Genomic DNA, 14,018 nt, shown 5'->3' with positions numbered 1-14,018 from the left:
TGAAGGATACCGATATCTATAAAATGCTATAGACAAAAAGACCTGATTTTGACATGATCAATTTAAGCATTTTGATCATATTGAACAAGCTTCTCCATAACAAATTACTAGGTCCAAAAGACAGCTGCAAGCCCACTTCACACAAAGTATATAAAGACGAAAAGTTAAAGGTTGATAAGTGTTATAAGAAAAAAAAAAAGATTTCTCCGTCATCGTCTTCTAGATGTAGCTTGGTGCAATCACCGAGTTCTTTTACATGCTTTTGAGATAACGATGCCAGGAGCAGCAGGATGAGGACCTCCTCCTTGGAGTCAAATAACATCTTGATTCTTTAAATGTGAGATTCTGGTTCCAGTTTTTCTGCCCTGCCAATAATAATGTGCACATTAGTATCGACAAAACAACTTTTATATATGTATATACATATATGTATACACGTGTATATATACATATATACATACATATACATATATACATAATATACATATATATATATATACATATATATATATACATATATATATACATATACATACATATATATATATATATATATATATATATATGTATGTATGTATGTATACATATGTATATGCTTGTATGTATGTATGTACATGTATACATAGGCATGTATATATGTTATGCATACATATGTATATATATACTCTGGAATGAGTGGCTTACATTACACTGGTGGTGGAGGCAAGTCCAACAGGAGCCAAAACCCAACACACTCTTCTGAATCGAAACTCTCTTGGATGGCAAGAAAATGCAGACCTCCACACGCCTTCTTTGCAGCTTCCCAAGCCTCTGCCTCCTTTGTCGTTGCTGCATTTTTCTTGTAGGTGGCGTAGATATACCTGGTAGAAACTCCAACTGATAGAATCAAGCAGGCCCGGGAAACATCTACTTCCACCAAGCAGACCTCCAAGCCATTCATCCAAGCTGGTCATCATAAAACACCCGGATTTGGTCAGGCAATTTCCAATGTGTTTGAGAGAGCTGGACCACATAAGAGAATCAAAATTGCACTAGTGTGTATATAATGCTTTGCAGATACTTCTTATCACCATTTCAAACTACTGTTATATGACAGTGATTTAAACATTCAGAACTATATTGTACGATTGTGATTTGTTTCCCCCAAAAAGAACTTGTATTACTTAAGAAGTGAATATAACCCGTGCTAGAAGAATCAGCACTCAAAAAGGAAGCAAGAGGATTCGGCCAATTGCCTCTCCATAAAAACGAATTTTTAGTTACTTGACAAAGCCAGTCAACCAAATTGCACATCGGTTTCCTTCTCTGAGTACATAATTGTGAGATTAACCCTGCACTCAAGAAAGAAAAATTTGAGACATAAACTCCAAGAATGTACCTGCCAAAGGTTTAGCACGTGAAGACGCAACAGCAAGCCCAGGAACCAATGTCTTGTCTTCCATTTCAAAGCCCAAAAGCTCCAAGTCCAGGCTCCCTCCAAAGGCATATCTTGTCTCAAAAGATGAGATTTCTTCCAAAACAGCTAAAACAATCAAAAAACATTCTGCTGTTAGAAATAAGAAAAAGATTATCCATTGGCAGAACTATGAAATAGGAGGGGAAAAATAAAATGATGGCTACAACACAATTTCGAGATAGATGCAAGTGTCTCACCTCACCCCAAAAGAAAGAGAGTAAAACATGTTTCCAGAGATGAATAAGTTCCACAGGGTAAAACCTTTCTCTTCTAGTCTACCACCTGTATCATTGGAGTGTCTTACACTCTAGCAAAGGGAAAATTAGGTTCTCACTTTACTATATCATCGACTTACAAATAACATGAGAATGGTCCTTCAAACCTTGGTCTTTCCCAGGCTTATTAGACTGCAGGACCAATGGACAGGAAAAGAAACAGCCTTGAGGAAGAGACACCACAATGGAGATGGAGGGGAAATGGTTCATTCAGCACAAATTCACAAAACAATTCCTTAAGAAAGTGACACTGTGTATTCTTAGACTATGATGACATTTAGAATGCTCTTAGGCCCTATGGGATCCACCTGAGAAGTTCTGATTTGAAGTAGGCACTCTAAACATAAAGACAACTTTGTGCTTTTGGTAAGGTCTATAATTGTTTACATTTCCTGTCTGCTTGATTACATTAAGATTCAGCAAAACCTTGTTTTATTTCCAGCAATTTGCAGCTGAAACGGACAGGAAGATTTATGAACAACTTGTAAGGACCTTAGGATATCTTCTCCCTTCTGTATTTTATTTCCTATTTTATCTCTTACCCCTGTTAAATCTCTCTTTTCCTTCTTCATTTCATGCTTCCAAATCAATCAAAGTTGGTAGTAGCTTCTGAAGTGACAAGGTGATGCCACAAACATTCAGAAATTGAATATATGCCACCAGGCAGTATGCAAAAAGGACTCAAGGAAACAACAAATATGGTTTATAAACAACTCAACCGAAGCATCAAATTCAAGATACAAAGACCAAAAAGGACCATGTCCTCTGTCGAAATCATACATTGGTATAGTAATGGGGAACTATTAGCAATTTATTGGAAGCACATAAGTTCACTAGAGATGATCTCTCGAGGCATATATAGAAAATGTTATTTCGTGAATTTCTTTCACCAAGTCTTTTGTCTAATTCTTCAGTTTTCACAGTTCTCCAAACAGAGTTAGAATTAAAATCATAAACTCGACTGCAGTCATTGATTTCATTACTTTGGCTAGAAAAGAGAACAAGGTTAAGTACAGCCAAAAGCAGTTTTGATCTTATTAGTCATGCCATAATTATTTTTCATGACAAACCAACAAAAAGGAGAAGCTCATAAGCTAGCCACTTTTATTTTTTCAAGGAAATTTCAGCATGTACCTGAATAAGGTAATTGAACAAATGCCCACTTTTCCCCAAAGAGGTTATCTGGAAGGTCCATAGGAAATGGATTATCTAAAGCTAAAAGTGGCTTTGATCCTTGTTGAAAACCAGGATGACGGGTGTACACTGTCTCATAGCGCTCTTCCAGCCATAAAATAAGTGTTATGCACTGCAAATCATAAGGACTATAACAACATGAGACATTGCTAAAAGTGATAAGTTGTGAAAAGTTGATGCCGTAACCACTGCACTCAAGATCTGCATAAGATTGACTCTGCCATGAAACCTTAAACATATGAAACTTGCCCTGCGAACACACCGGCCATAAATTTCCGCTGGACAGAATCTAGAACTGTGAGCAAAGTTGTTTCTTGTGTTTTCTTTGAGATATATGGGAGCTTCTTCTAAACTTAGAAGTGGTGTCTAAAGACTTCATCAGAATAAACATACTTATTGGTGTCAGAAAAAGAACAAACTATGGAAGTATGGAAGTCATTCACCTCTTGCCTGTGAATTGACCAAGGCAGTCGCATGGGCAAAGCTCTTATGATTAAGTTGACCTCTAGCAATCTGCAATGTGCAATAATTCCCCAGAGGTGCCACTTAAATCCAAACTAGATGGCACACCAAGTTCTCTGTGTTTCTTTGTTAATCCGATCCGTGCATAAATTAATCTGGCAAATGGATCACACGGATGCCTCCCATTTTAAGTAAACCATGTCAATGATTCCAAGGACTCTCGTCTGAGATCTTGATAGGTAATGACATGCTGTATACAAATAGGTGACTACTAAAAGCTGTAGATTCAGCAATTCGTATTATCAAGTCTAGAATTGCCTTGTTAAAATGGAACATGAATTCTTGTTAATGTAAGGGATATTCTCAATGTGAAGCATCGCCACTTTAAGAAACGAAACGAGGATGAGGAGAAAAGAGAGGGAAGGAGGGAGATGGCACACCCGTTTACTGGGGATTGCTTTGATTCCGAGCTCATTGCAAGCTCTGGTTATGATCGTCTGCATCTGTGACCTGAAAGAGAGAAGCAGGTGAGCGACTGGGCAAAATGAGGCGGACAAAAATGGGGAAAAGAGCGACCTGAAGAATCGGATCTTCTCGGGCAAGGGCACGCCCAGCATGTCGCTGATGGAAGCGATGGCGTCCTTCAGGGTGACGCTGTTGATGACGTTATTGGGGAAGAATCGGGTGAACTGGAGGGAGAGGGTGCGATCACAGACGACGAGCTCCCACAGCTTCTTCCCCCGGTCGTCGAGGATGGGGCGGGAGCAGAAGTCCACCTCCCACTCCCGGATGCTCCCGGGATCCACCGCCGGGTCCAGGAACCGCAACTCCGCCGTCGGGTCCACCGCCTCCTCCTCGTCGGCCTCCTCTTGTAGGTCCTCCTCGTCGTCAGCAGCGGTGGACGTCGTTGAGACGGAGGCTGATGGCGACTGGAGCCGGGGCCGCCGCGTTCCGGAGTGGGTAGCGGAAGGGGGGAGAAGCGATAGAGGAAAGGAGCGGGGCTTGGAGAGAGGGTGAAGAGAGGAAGCAGGAAGCGGTGCGGGCTGCCGCCTGGCGACTCTGATTCTAGAGGAATAACAGTTGAGGCCGAGCGTCGCCATGGTTGTTTGATCGCGAAGCAGTGCCCGCTCTCTGGCCAACCAACGAACAAGGGGAGAGGAGACGTTATCCTGCTCGTGTCCGATTCCGGGATCTTACCATGTGCAGTCGCGTCGGTCGAGCCCCACGAACCTGGACCTGACACGGATTCGATCTAACGTAACTGAACATTCCCAAGGAACTCAAGAAGACCAAACTGGTTCGAATTAGGCTGACGCAGCAAATTCCATTAATTAACTAACTAATGAACATATATCTACGAAGGGCGAGCAGACCAAATATAAACATATCCATAATTCAGTTAGTAGCTTGCTATAATTATTTAACTAATGAACTGCCCTATAATTATTTAACTACGCTACATACGAAATTTCAACTTGTGTTTTTTGCAATTTCTCAATAATGCAATAATTTGCAGCTCATGGAGGTATTTGAGCAAAACCCAACATGCGCAGCGATCTGAAATCTTACCAACTTCAGATACTGTTTTCTGGATAATGGTTTATTTTGGATGCACTCTCCAGTGTAAACACAAAATGAATAATACATGTAGCTCATACAGCCATCTGGAACTCCAAGAGAACACAGCTCTTCAATCCTCCAACTCGATGATCTTCACCACTGAAGCATCCCCGACTTTCTGGCAGACAACAACTCGATCATGAGTCTTAATCAAACCAGAGGCCTTGCCATGATCAAGAGCAACCTTCAGAACTGACTCATTGGAAGAACTAGTAGATTCAGCCTGCAAGAATACAAGACAAAAAACTGCATTGCATAAAACAAATCAAGCAGGAAATATGACATATAATTACCGTTAAATAGAAGCACAGTAGAAATAAGCTTTGAGCAATAAAAGGTTACAAAATCCAATAGTGTGTAAAAAGATAAAGATCAGTCTCGAACATAACAATTATCCCACCACTAACAGCTTAATTAAGCCCATACAATGACAATATTAAAATATCAATTTATTAACAGACCCCACCCTTTGGTTCAACATCATTTTGACTGGAACTGTTTGATTAGCTATTATTACCATGTTTATATCTCATGCAGCTATAAACCAGTGCTTTCAAAAGCACTAGGCGACAAGATGCCAAAAACACTCCAAGGGCTAAGCGCCCACCCGTCCGAGCAAAAAGAGGCACTCCCAAATATAAAAATTTTAAAATTATATATTATGATTAATAAATTTGATAACAAAAATAAAAATAACACATTCATATAAAGTACCAACTTACATTGCAAGAAATAACAGCAGATATAAAAGTTGCCATGTTCCTACCTAATATGATTCATATAGAGGTCCTACATACACAAGTCCTAGCGCCGAAGGAGAAGAAACTGTCGCTGGCATCACCAAGCACGTTGTCGCCATTGAAAGAGTGGTGGTCGGAGAAGTAATAGATCAAGGTGTCAGGTTTGCTATCGTCGCCTCACCTCTGCCGCCACACACACCCCCCTCCCCACGACCTCAACTACCGCCCCTCCCTCCGCCACCGTCTCCCCTTAAAACTCCAACCCTTAAGTTCAAGATCTGACGGCATAGGGTGGATGAGGCTCGCAGCACGACCGTGTAGAGCGGAGAAAGCTTGTGATCTAGCAACATAGGGCGAAGGCGGCTCACGGTAGCATTTCAAATTCCTTACGCTATGTCAGGCATGCAATGGCAGGGGAGAAGAGCGTGCTGTTTGGGTTGTGGATGGGGCATGTAAGTGATGTGAATAGTTTGTTTGATTGAGCCAACTATGTAAAATAGGTTGAATCTAGACTCGTTTTGCATCGAACACCCGCCTAAGTCACCCAGTCCCTGCGCCCAAGCATGTGCCCGAGTGGTGCCTCCTTCAAACGCCTCGCCTGACCCAATTACAAGGCACTCAAGCCTCGCCTAGGTGAATGCCTTTTGAAAACACTGCTATAAACTAAAGATTCCTATATGGCCATTTTCTCTTCGACAGGATATCAAAGACAACATGACATACATTTTGCCTCAGAGACAGCTTGAGGCATTGTTTGTGAAAAAATAAAACAAATATTGGGAGTTCATTTTTTTCTATCAAGCATAGCCTAGTCCGAATTGCTCATTAAAAGATACAAACTATGCATTGTGAGAATCTTTTAAACGTGAGGCAGATTCCAAGATCAATACATCAAATCTGTTATTACCAGCACCAACATTGAGGCAATTTAATCCTCTGAAAACATTATTCCTCTGAACAAGTGAAACATTAAGTCTTTGGCTGGAAATATGCCATGTTGAATAAATTGATTGGGACTAAACAACGCAAGATATCCTACAAAAGAATGCAAGAAATTTTCTCATATGTACTGTGGAATTCCACAGTAATACAAGAATAATATGATGCTTACAAGATGAGAAATGAAAATACTTACAGGATGGCGAGGATCAGCAAGCATGGGAAAAAGGCCTCTAACTATGAGCGATTGTCTAGCCTGCCAACATTATTAGCTTCATTAGTGTTGACTTCATTGTACCTGCTAATAACTTTCTATAAAATAAATACGAGTGGTGGAAAGATCACAAAAATCATGACCATATGTCAAGGGTAGATCAATTACTGGAAATAATAAAAAAGAATGAAAACGAGATCCTTAATTATTACTAGTGCAAATCATCTCCATAACTCAAAAACTCAGATCTAGTTAATAAAAAAATGGGTACTAAAACACATACTTCAAACGCGCCACTGAAACTCCACCGAAGTTGATTTGTTTTAAGCCGAGGGATGACCACAGATAGTACAGGCATGGTAGGCCTATACTTGGCAATTAACCTACCAAAGAACAAGAGGAAGTCTGATGCATGTGTAAACTTTTGATATGTGCCCTCAAAAAACAAAAGCTACATGGATGTTTGAATGAATTTCAACTGAAATAGCACCTTGCAGCTCTACCAGATGAAGTGAAACAAATTATCACAGAAGCCTTGACTTTAATAGCAGCACGTACCTATAGAAAATCATCACAGGAAAGTTACTCAAGCATATCCTCTAACTTCTCTAAAGTAAACTTCATTATATAGTGGCTAAAGAATAAAGAAGTTAATAGCATACAGCTGATGAAGCAATGGACTCCAAATGGGTCATCGGTTCTCCAACATATTTCACGGTCTTCTTAAAGTACAAATCCTGGTTGAAAACTTTCTCTGCCTGCAAAAGTTGTTTCCATGATGATCCAAATGCATGCAACACAAAGATAAGAGAGAAGTGAAGACAGGAAGGGAGTGGGGACTAAAGAAATGCGCATTGCAAAAGCAATTAATCACAAGAACGTAATGAGTTCATAAAACAATGCTATCCATCCACTATCACCAAAATACTGAACTTTGATAAGACTGAAACCTCACAGGATCAATCACAAGTTTTTCCTAAATAAATTATTCATTATCTAGACATCCAAAAACCCTCAACAGACTTCCGTAGTAACATGTAATATTTTGTAACTACCATGAACAAAAGATTAGAGATCATGTAACCAAAATAGAATAGAACATGCATCTAGCAACATTGTCTTAGATAGGCAAAATTTAAAAGATTATTTGTCTCGTGCTAATGAAACAGCCTTTTTTTGTATGTTTGATACTGTGATCATTATAGGTTGACTTCTGTAGTTCATTCAACCATGTTTTTTTGGGCAAAAACAGCATGCTGATTAATCATATATCAAGAACACAAAATGGGACAACATGAAGGCAATACAAAGAGTCAAAATTATGTGTGAAGTAGCCACTAAAAAAATTATGTATAACTGTAGCATATATGAAAATAAAAGTTGCATGTCAAAAGCTTCTTCTGTCATTCAAACTTTTTCATATATTTTATATACTTCCAGAACAACTATTAGTTTATTATTAATAATCAAAAGTATTGGAGAAAATCTTATACAATAACAGAAGGCTCACCTCATAACAAATTCTACCTACGGTTGAAATAGTTTCAACAGGGTACAATCCACGAAGTGTTTCAGCACCCAAAAGTATTGCATCACTTCCTGGAAAGAATCAAAATTGGTAGTCTGAAGTTATAAAATCGGAAAATACTTAAGACATGACCCAAATTATACAAAGCAATTAGTTTCCTATACAGATAGAATATACCATCAAGTATTGCATTCGCCACATCAGTTGCTTCTGCACGCGTTGGTCTCAAGTTGTCAGTCATGCTGTCAACCACACGCGTGATGACTGCTGGCTTTCCAGCCATGTTGCACTTATAGACAGCAGCCTTTTGGAATAAAAACACCTGCAGGAAAATCTCAGAAATCAGGCAACAAGTCATCAACCAAATTAGTTACAGTAACATAGATGAGAAATAGACACTTTCTAATGACAAATAAAAGAAAGAAGGATGACTGGATCACATTTTCCAGCTGCAATTTTGAACTATCAAAAGAATTGAACGTTTACAAATCATCAAATACAAGAGATAATACTGCAATTTTTCCTTCTTTTCTGCCATTTTAACAGCTCTTGAATTAACCGATTTTATAATCAAATTAGCTAAGGGCCTAAACTCATAAAGAGCCTCCTCAATATCTATGAATTATTTTAAAATTGACCCAAAGCTAAGGGCTGCATCATAAGAACCATGACAATAAATAGGCAACTAATAAGCTTATCTTGCTTCAGATTCAAATTCTTTTCATACTCTTTTATATAAATACAATAACTATTTTTATAACTTTAATCATAAAAAAATTAGGATATCAGATGATTTTGAATAGCTTTTATCCTCAATCATGGAAACTACTTCAAAGTTGGAGCAGCACATAATTAATGGGCAAATGAGAAATCAAAGTGCATCTATGTTGTCGAACGATCAGAATCAGATTTTGAGGTATTAGAAAAACAGACCACTGTAGTCAAAGGACAACAGTGCTATGTATTTTAACTATAGAGTTTAAGCAGAAATCATTTCAACCAAGAACTAAACAAAGAAGAATGAGACAAATCAAACAAGTTCAAATATCCAGAACAAACAAGGTAATAATGCCTACACAAAATTCAATAAACAAGGTAACAAGTTCAAATAGCCATAATAATCAAATTTCCCACCTTCTCAGGTGGGAGATCTATTCCAAGATTCCCACGCGAGAGAATGATGCCATCTGCTACTTGTAAAATCTCATCAAAATGTGTTAGACCCTGAAAGAAAATGAGCAATGCAACTTATAAACTTGACGTTGTAAGGTAAATGCTCCAAATTAATAACAAGTATCTTTGCAGCTGACCTCTACGCTCTCAATTTTGGCAAATATTTGAGTTTGGTAAAGATCACCTGACTTCGACAAGAATTCTCGGGCCTGAATTCAGTGATAGAAAATTGCAAAGCAATGTTATTAGATAAATAAACAAGCCAAGCTCCAGATCAGGCAAAATAAATTCCCAATGAAAAAAGTGGCATTGAGCATTTAAAAATTCTTAAAGAGTAAATATGTGAATAAAATAGCTTATTTGTCTCTCCAGATCAGGCAAAATAAATTCCCAATGAGAAAATAAATACATTGGGATAGAAATTTTTCATATTCTTAACAGAGTAAATACTGTAAGGTAAACACAAGTGATGTGAATGAAAATAGCTTACTTGTCGAACATCTTCTGCATGCCTTGTATAAGATAAAGAAAGGAAGTCAATTTTGTTGCGGACACCCCATGTACTTATTGCCTAAAATATAGACAACACATTGCACGGAATAAGAAGCCTTTTAAATAAACTTAAGAGATTATAATAATCTATGAGTAAATTTAGTGCCTGCAAACCAGTAATTGAATTTCTTAAATGATAATTTGTTTCTCCCATGGACAACAGTCAGCACCTTGGTTTCAGATAATAAATACAATTTATGCACTAATTTGTTCAATATACTTAAAAAGACAAAATCAATAGGTTGTTTCCAATCAAGAGATGAGTATAAAACATTGGGATAACCACTAATAACCAGTGTATAAAGTATAAACAATAGAAGTGAGAGACCATTGTACCACCAGCTATATACATTATTCTGAGGAACGGCTTAACCTATGTTAAGCGGCTGATAAAAATCAAGTTGATAAAAATTGGGAGCTAGAGGCTAAAGGATGTGTCCTTTGTTAAGTACTGGGAGACCTTAAAATGATTGCAGAAAATTCATGATGATGAAAGACCTGGTTAGATCAAAAGTTGTTAACTGTATTACAAATTCATAACCCAACAACAACTCTTCATTCTTTCTGTCTGAAAGTCACATTCGTTACATTTTAGTGCAATATTATCTCTGTAACCAAGCTACACCATAGCTTCTTAGGGTCGCTCTCTGATGCACGTTAAAAATTACATAGTTGAAAGTTGAAACAAACAATGGGTGAAAGAGTTCTTCACTATCAGGAAACCTTATAAGATGCTAAAAGCAATGCTGGTCAAGAACTGCCTTACAGTTTTATCAGCTTCAGAAAGTGTTGGCAAATCAATATGGATTTGGGAGACATGGAGAGTGAAGAGTGACCCTGCCAGTGTAGCAGTGTTTTTTATTATGCAGACTACATCAGCCCCTTTCACCTCAGAAACCTGCACAAACATACAAAAGAAAAATAAAAACTCGGTTGAAGTCTCACTAGCCCATGTAAAAAGCAACTGACACAACCAAGTATGGCAAGCTTAGTTGTGCACAATCCTACTTAGTATACGTTGACAGGAAATGCAGTACTAGTTCCTTTCAACAGCTAGATGAGACATAGTTATTGCGTCAGCTATCAGTTTTCAATGAATTGGATCAGGCAAGCCCACCAAAGCCATACCTCCAACCAAACAGAAGTAGTTTCACTACCAGTGAACAAGTATTGGCCAACAAATATTGTGTCTCCTTGCTTCACTGCCTGCAAAAAAATGATAGAAAATAAAATTTGATTAAAATAAATCTAAAATTCACATTGAACTAAATGTCTATTCTTACCATCAGATGGTCTTTATGTTATAATATAGTTGTGCTCAATGTCTAACAGTCAGCCTTAAATGATCATTTGTTACCATGCATGTTGTAACCAAAATAAGATAGGAAAAAGCTACATAAATTGTATCATTTTTTTCTTGTTTCTTAATAAAGCTTGCTTAGGTCCTCTTCAACCACTGCTCCTACCAATAATTTTAATTGACCCAACTCATCCACTGCATCCATGTTGGTTTAATTAAATCAAGCAACAATGAGCATGATTGGAAGGAAAAAAAATTGCTTGCCTTTGATAATCCGCTAAAGTTTATAGGCAACAGCTGAGATGATGCTTCCTGCTCCTGATCTGGGGTCAAAATAACATAAGCATCTGCTTCAAGTGAGATGGCCTTCTCACTTTTGTTTATGACCTGCAACTCTGGACCCACTGTATCCAACATGATCTGGGAAACAGGAAAATGATTTATGATCAATTAACAAAATTGTTTAGAATTGAAAAATGGTCGGTTGATCCTGAATTTGAAGATAGATCCTCATGATAAGGCAACTCAAAAAGAGGACCAACTTATAAGTCAAAAGAACCAAACATATGCCTAACTAGGCTGGTTGATATCCACAAATTGAAAAAGGGTGTAGAGTGTTTGAACACCCATAGGTCCAGTCTTTTTCTACCATATTCAGGATGTATTCATCGGGCTTTGGTAGCAATATATGAGATTCGTACGCTTAATGTGAATTAAACGAACCTTGTGCTCTGTCTGGTCTCTGGTGACCCGCTTGAACACTTGCACCATAGCATGGTATAAAAGACAGGTTGGTATGCTACTGAACCAGACCACATATATCACCACTTAGCGGTACAAGTTGGTGTACCATCCAATAGATCGACACCATAATGGTCGTGTGATGAAATATTTTCATCTATATGCAGGATGTATTTGCTGGGCCTTGGTAGCAACATATGGGCTTTGTAGCCTTTGTATGAATTCAATGGATCTAGTGTTCTTCTATGGTCGGGGGTGCCCTGCTTGAACTATAGCATGATGTCAAATATAGCATTCATTTACTCGGGTACTGAACCAGACCATAAGTCGGTGCTAAGTGGTACAAGCTGGCGTAACAGTAAAACATCGGCCCAATGGGTTGTACCGAGACACGATCCATGGTGCTTAAAACCCTATTAGGGTTTTCATCCACCAGCAAGTTGTCGAAAATCTTTGATCCATGTTACATGAATCTGTAAAACCCTATTAGGGCTTTCATCCACCAGCAGAAAAGGAGACGTCGAAAGGGGTACCGGTATCTACGACGCAAAAAGAGGAATAGTAAAGTGCAGACATACGGCGCACAACTTTTGGGTGCTCTTGATAGCGGTCTTGAGGTTTTCCAGGGTCTCTTGATGATAGTCGACGTCCCCCCACGAGAAGTCAAATCTTGCCACTGTCACGAGAAGAACCCGATCAGCCGATTGAAACGAAACCGAGCGCTGATTAAAATAAAACTTCAAACGACTTCTTGATGAGAAGCAGCTTAGAAGATAACATGAGGCGTACCCGACATGCCGGCCTTGAGGCAGGCGGAGATCACCTCCACCGACCGGGACTTGGGACCGAGCGTGCCCACGATCTTGGTCATCGCAGGGAAGAAACTCTGCAGAGGCAAAAGGTCACACCAAATCAATTATCACGGAACGAAATAGAAGACTCGTCTTGGCAGAGGTTTCGATTCTATATATTTCCAAAAAGAAAATCATCCGATCAAAGATCAAGCGACAGAGGAAAGGCATACAGGCTTGGACGGCTCGAGGATGGAGACCATCCTGATGGGTTCTTCCAGGAGAAGGTGGGTCGAATGCATCTTTCTTGATCTGCGCCTCTGCTGCAACTACGCTCGAAGAGGAAGGAGGAAGAAAGAGGAAAGAAGCAGCGATACGAAACCAAAAGACTCGCAGCGACAGAAGCGTGCCCTCCTTTTGTTATGCTAATTCTTCTCCGCCCCCAGACGCCGTTCTCTGACCCAACTCTCTAGAGCGCAAATATATGATGCTTCCATTCTCTAGGGATGCATGTCGCATTCCCGTCCGTTGATGTTTCATTGACTCGAGAACACACCGACTCGCCGATAGAATCGCGCCCGACACCCAAACTGGAATCAACGCGGTGGGGGACCCCATCGAGTGGTGTGTGGTGACAGAATGGGTGCTGTGGCATCCGACATCGATTCCGGCATGGCATGGCATCATGTGACGGATGGAGGTTCCGTCGTGCGTCCGAATCAGCGGCGGACACGAGCTTTCGTTTGGGCGGCCAATCTCGGGTTCGCCCGGTCGTGCCCGCATCGGCGATTGCCGATAGAGTTGGAACATATGCAAGCATGCGACTTCAAATAAGTCGAGCTCGAGCGAAACTGAGTTCGTGTTAAAATTATTAACAGATAGGGAACAATGTTGATGACCGACATGAAAAATATTCGATTTAATCCGGAACTCGATACGCGACGACGTTAATACTTCGTCATGTTAGTGCAACATAAAATATATATATATATATATATATATATTAAAATATTTAATGTTGGACAGATTATTT

At 39.3% G+C, this 14,018-nt stretch overlaps 2 protein-coding genes across 2 annotated transcripts; both read right to left on the bottom strand.

Annotated features, from left to right (window-relative positions):
- On the bottom strand, window positions 1-4,604 carry LOC103987727 (protein TAB2 homolog, chloroplastic). Its single transcript, XM_009406113.3, has 6 exons — window positions 3,964-4,604; window positions 3,828-3,897; window positions 2,866-3,037; window positions 1,379-1,522; window positions 685-945; window positions 1-365 (listed from the first exon to the last, which is right to left on the bottom strand). The coding sequence occupies exons 1-5, from the start codon at window positions 4,485-4,487 to the stop codon at window positions 686-688; spliced, it is 1,170 nt and encodes a 389-aa protein (XP_009404388.2). The 5' UTR covers window positions 4,488-4,604; the 3' UTR covers window positions 1-365; window position 685.
- A 244-nt stretch (window positions 4,605-4,848) lies between these two features.
- On the bottom strand, window positions 4,849-13,476 carry LOC135614782 (pyruvate kinase 1, cytosolic-like). Its single transcript, XM_065112514.1, has 16 exons — window positions 13,219-13,476; window positions 12,984-13,080; window positions 12,773-12,870; window positions 11,718-11,873; window positions 11,282-11,359; window positions 10,920-11,051; window positions 10,092-10,172; window positions 9,739-9,810; window positions 9,563-9,652; window positions 8,606-8,750; window positions 8,411-8,499; window positions 7,563-7,658; window positions 7,391-7,458; window positions 7,184-7,283; window positions 6,883-6,942; window positions 4,849-5,230 (listed from the first exon to the last, which is right to left on the bottom strand). The coding sequence occupies exons 1-16, from the start codon at window positions 13,285-13,287 to the stop codon at window positions 5,078-5,080; spliced, it is 1,584 nt and encodes a 527-aa protein (XP_064968586.1). The 5' UTR covers window positions 13,288-13,476; the 3' UTR covers window positions 4,849-5,077.
- Window positions 13,477-14,018: the final 542 nt, after the last annotated feature.

Source organism: Musa acuminata, chromosome BXJ2-6 (assembly GCF_036884655.1).
Source record: "Musa acuminata AAA Group cultivar baxijiao chromosome BXJ2-6, Cavendish_Baxijiao_AAA, whole genome shotgun sequence".
NCBI lineage: Eukaryota > Viridiplantae > Streptophyta > Magnoliopsida > Zingiberales > Musaceae > Musa > Musa acuminata.
This window is presented reverse-complemented; position numbering and strand designations above follow the sequence as displayed.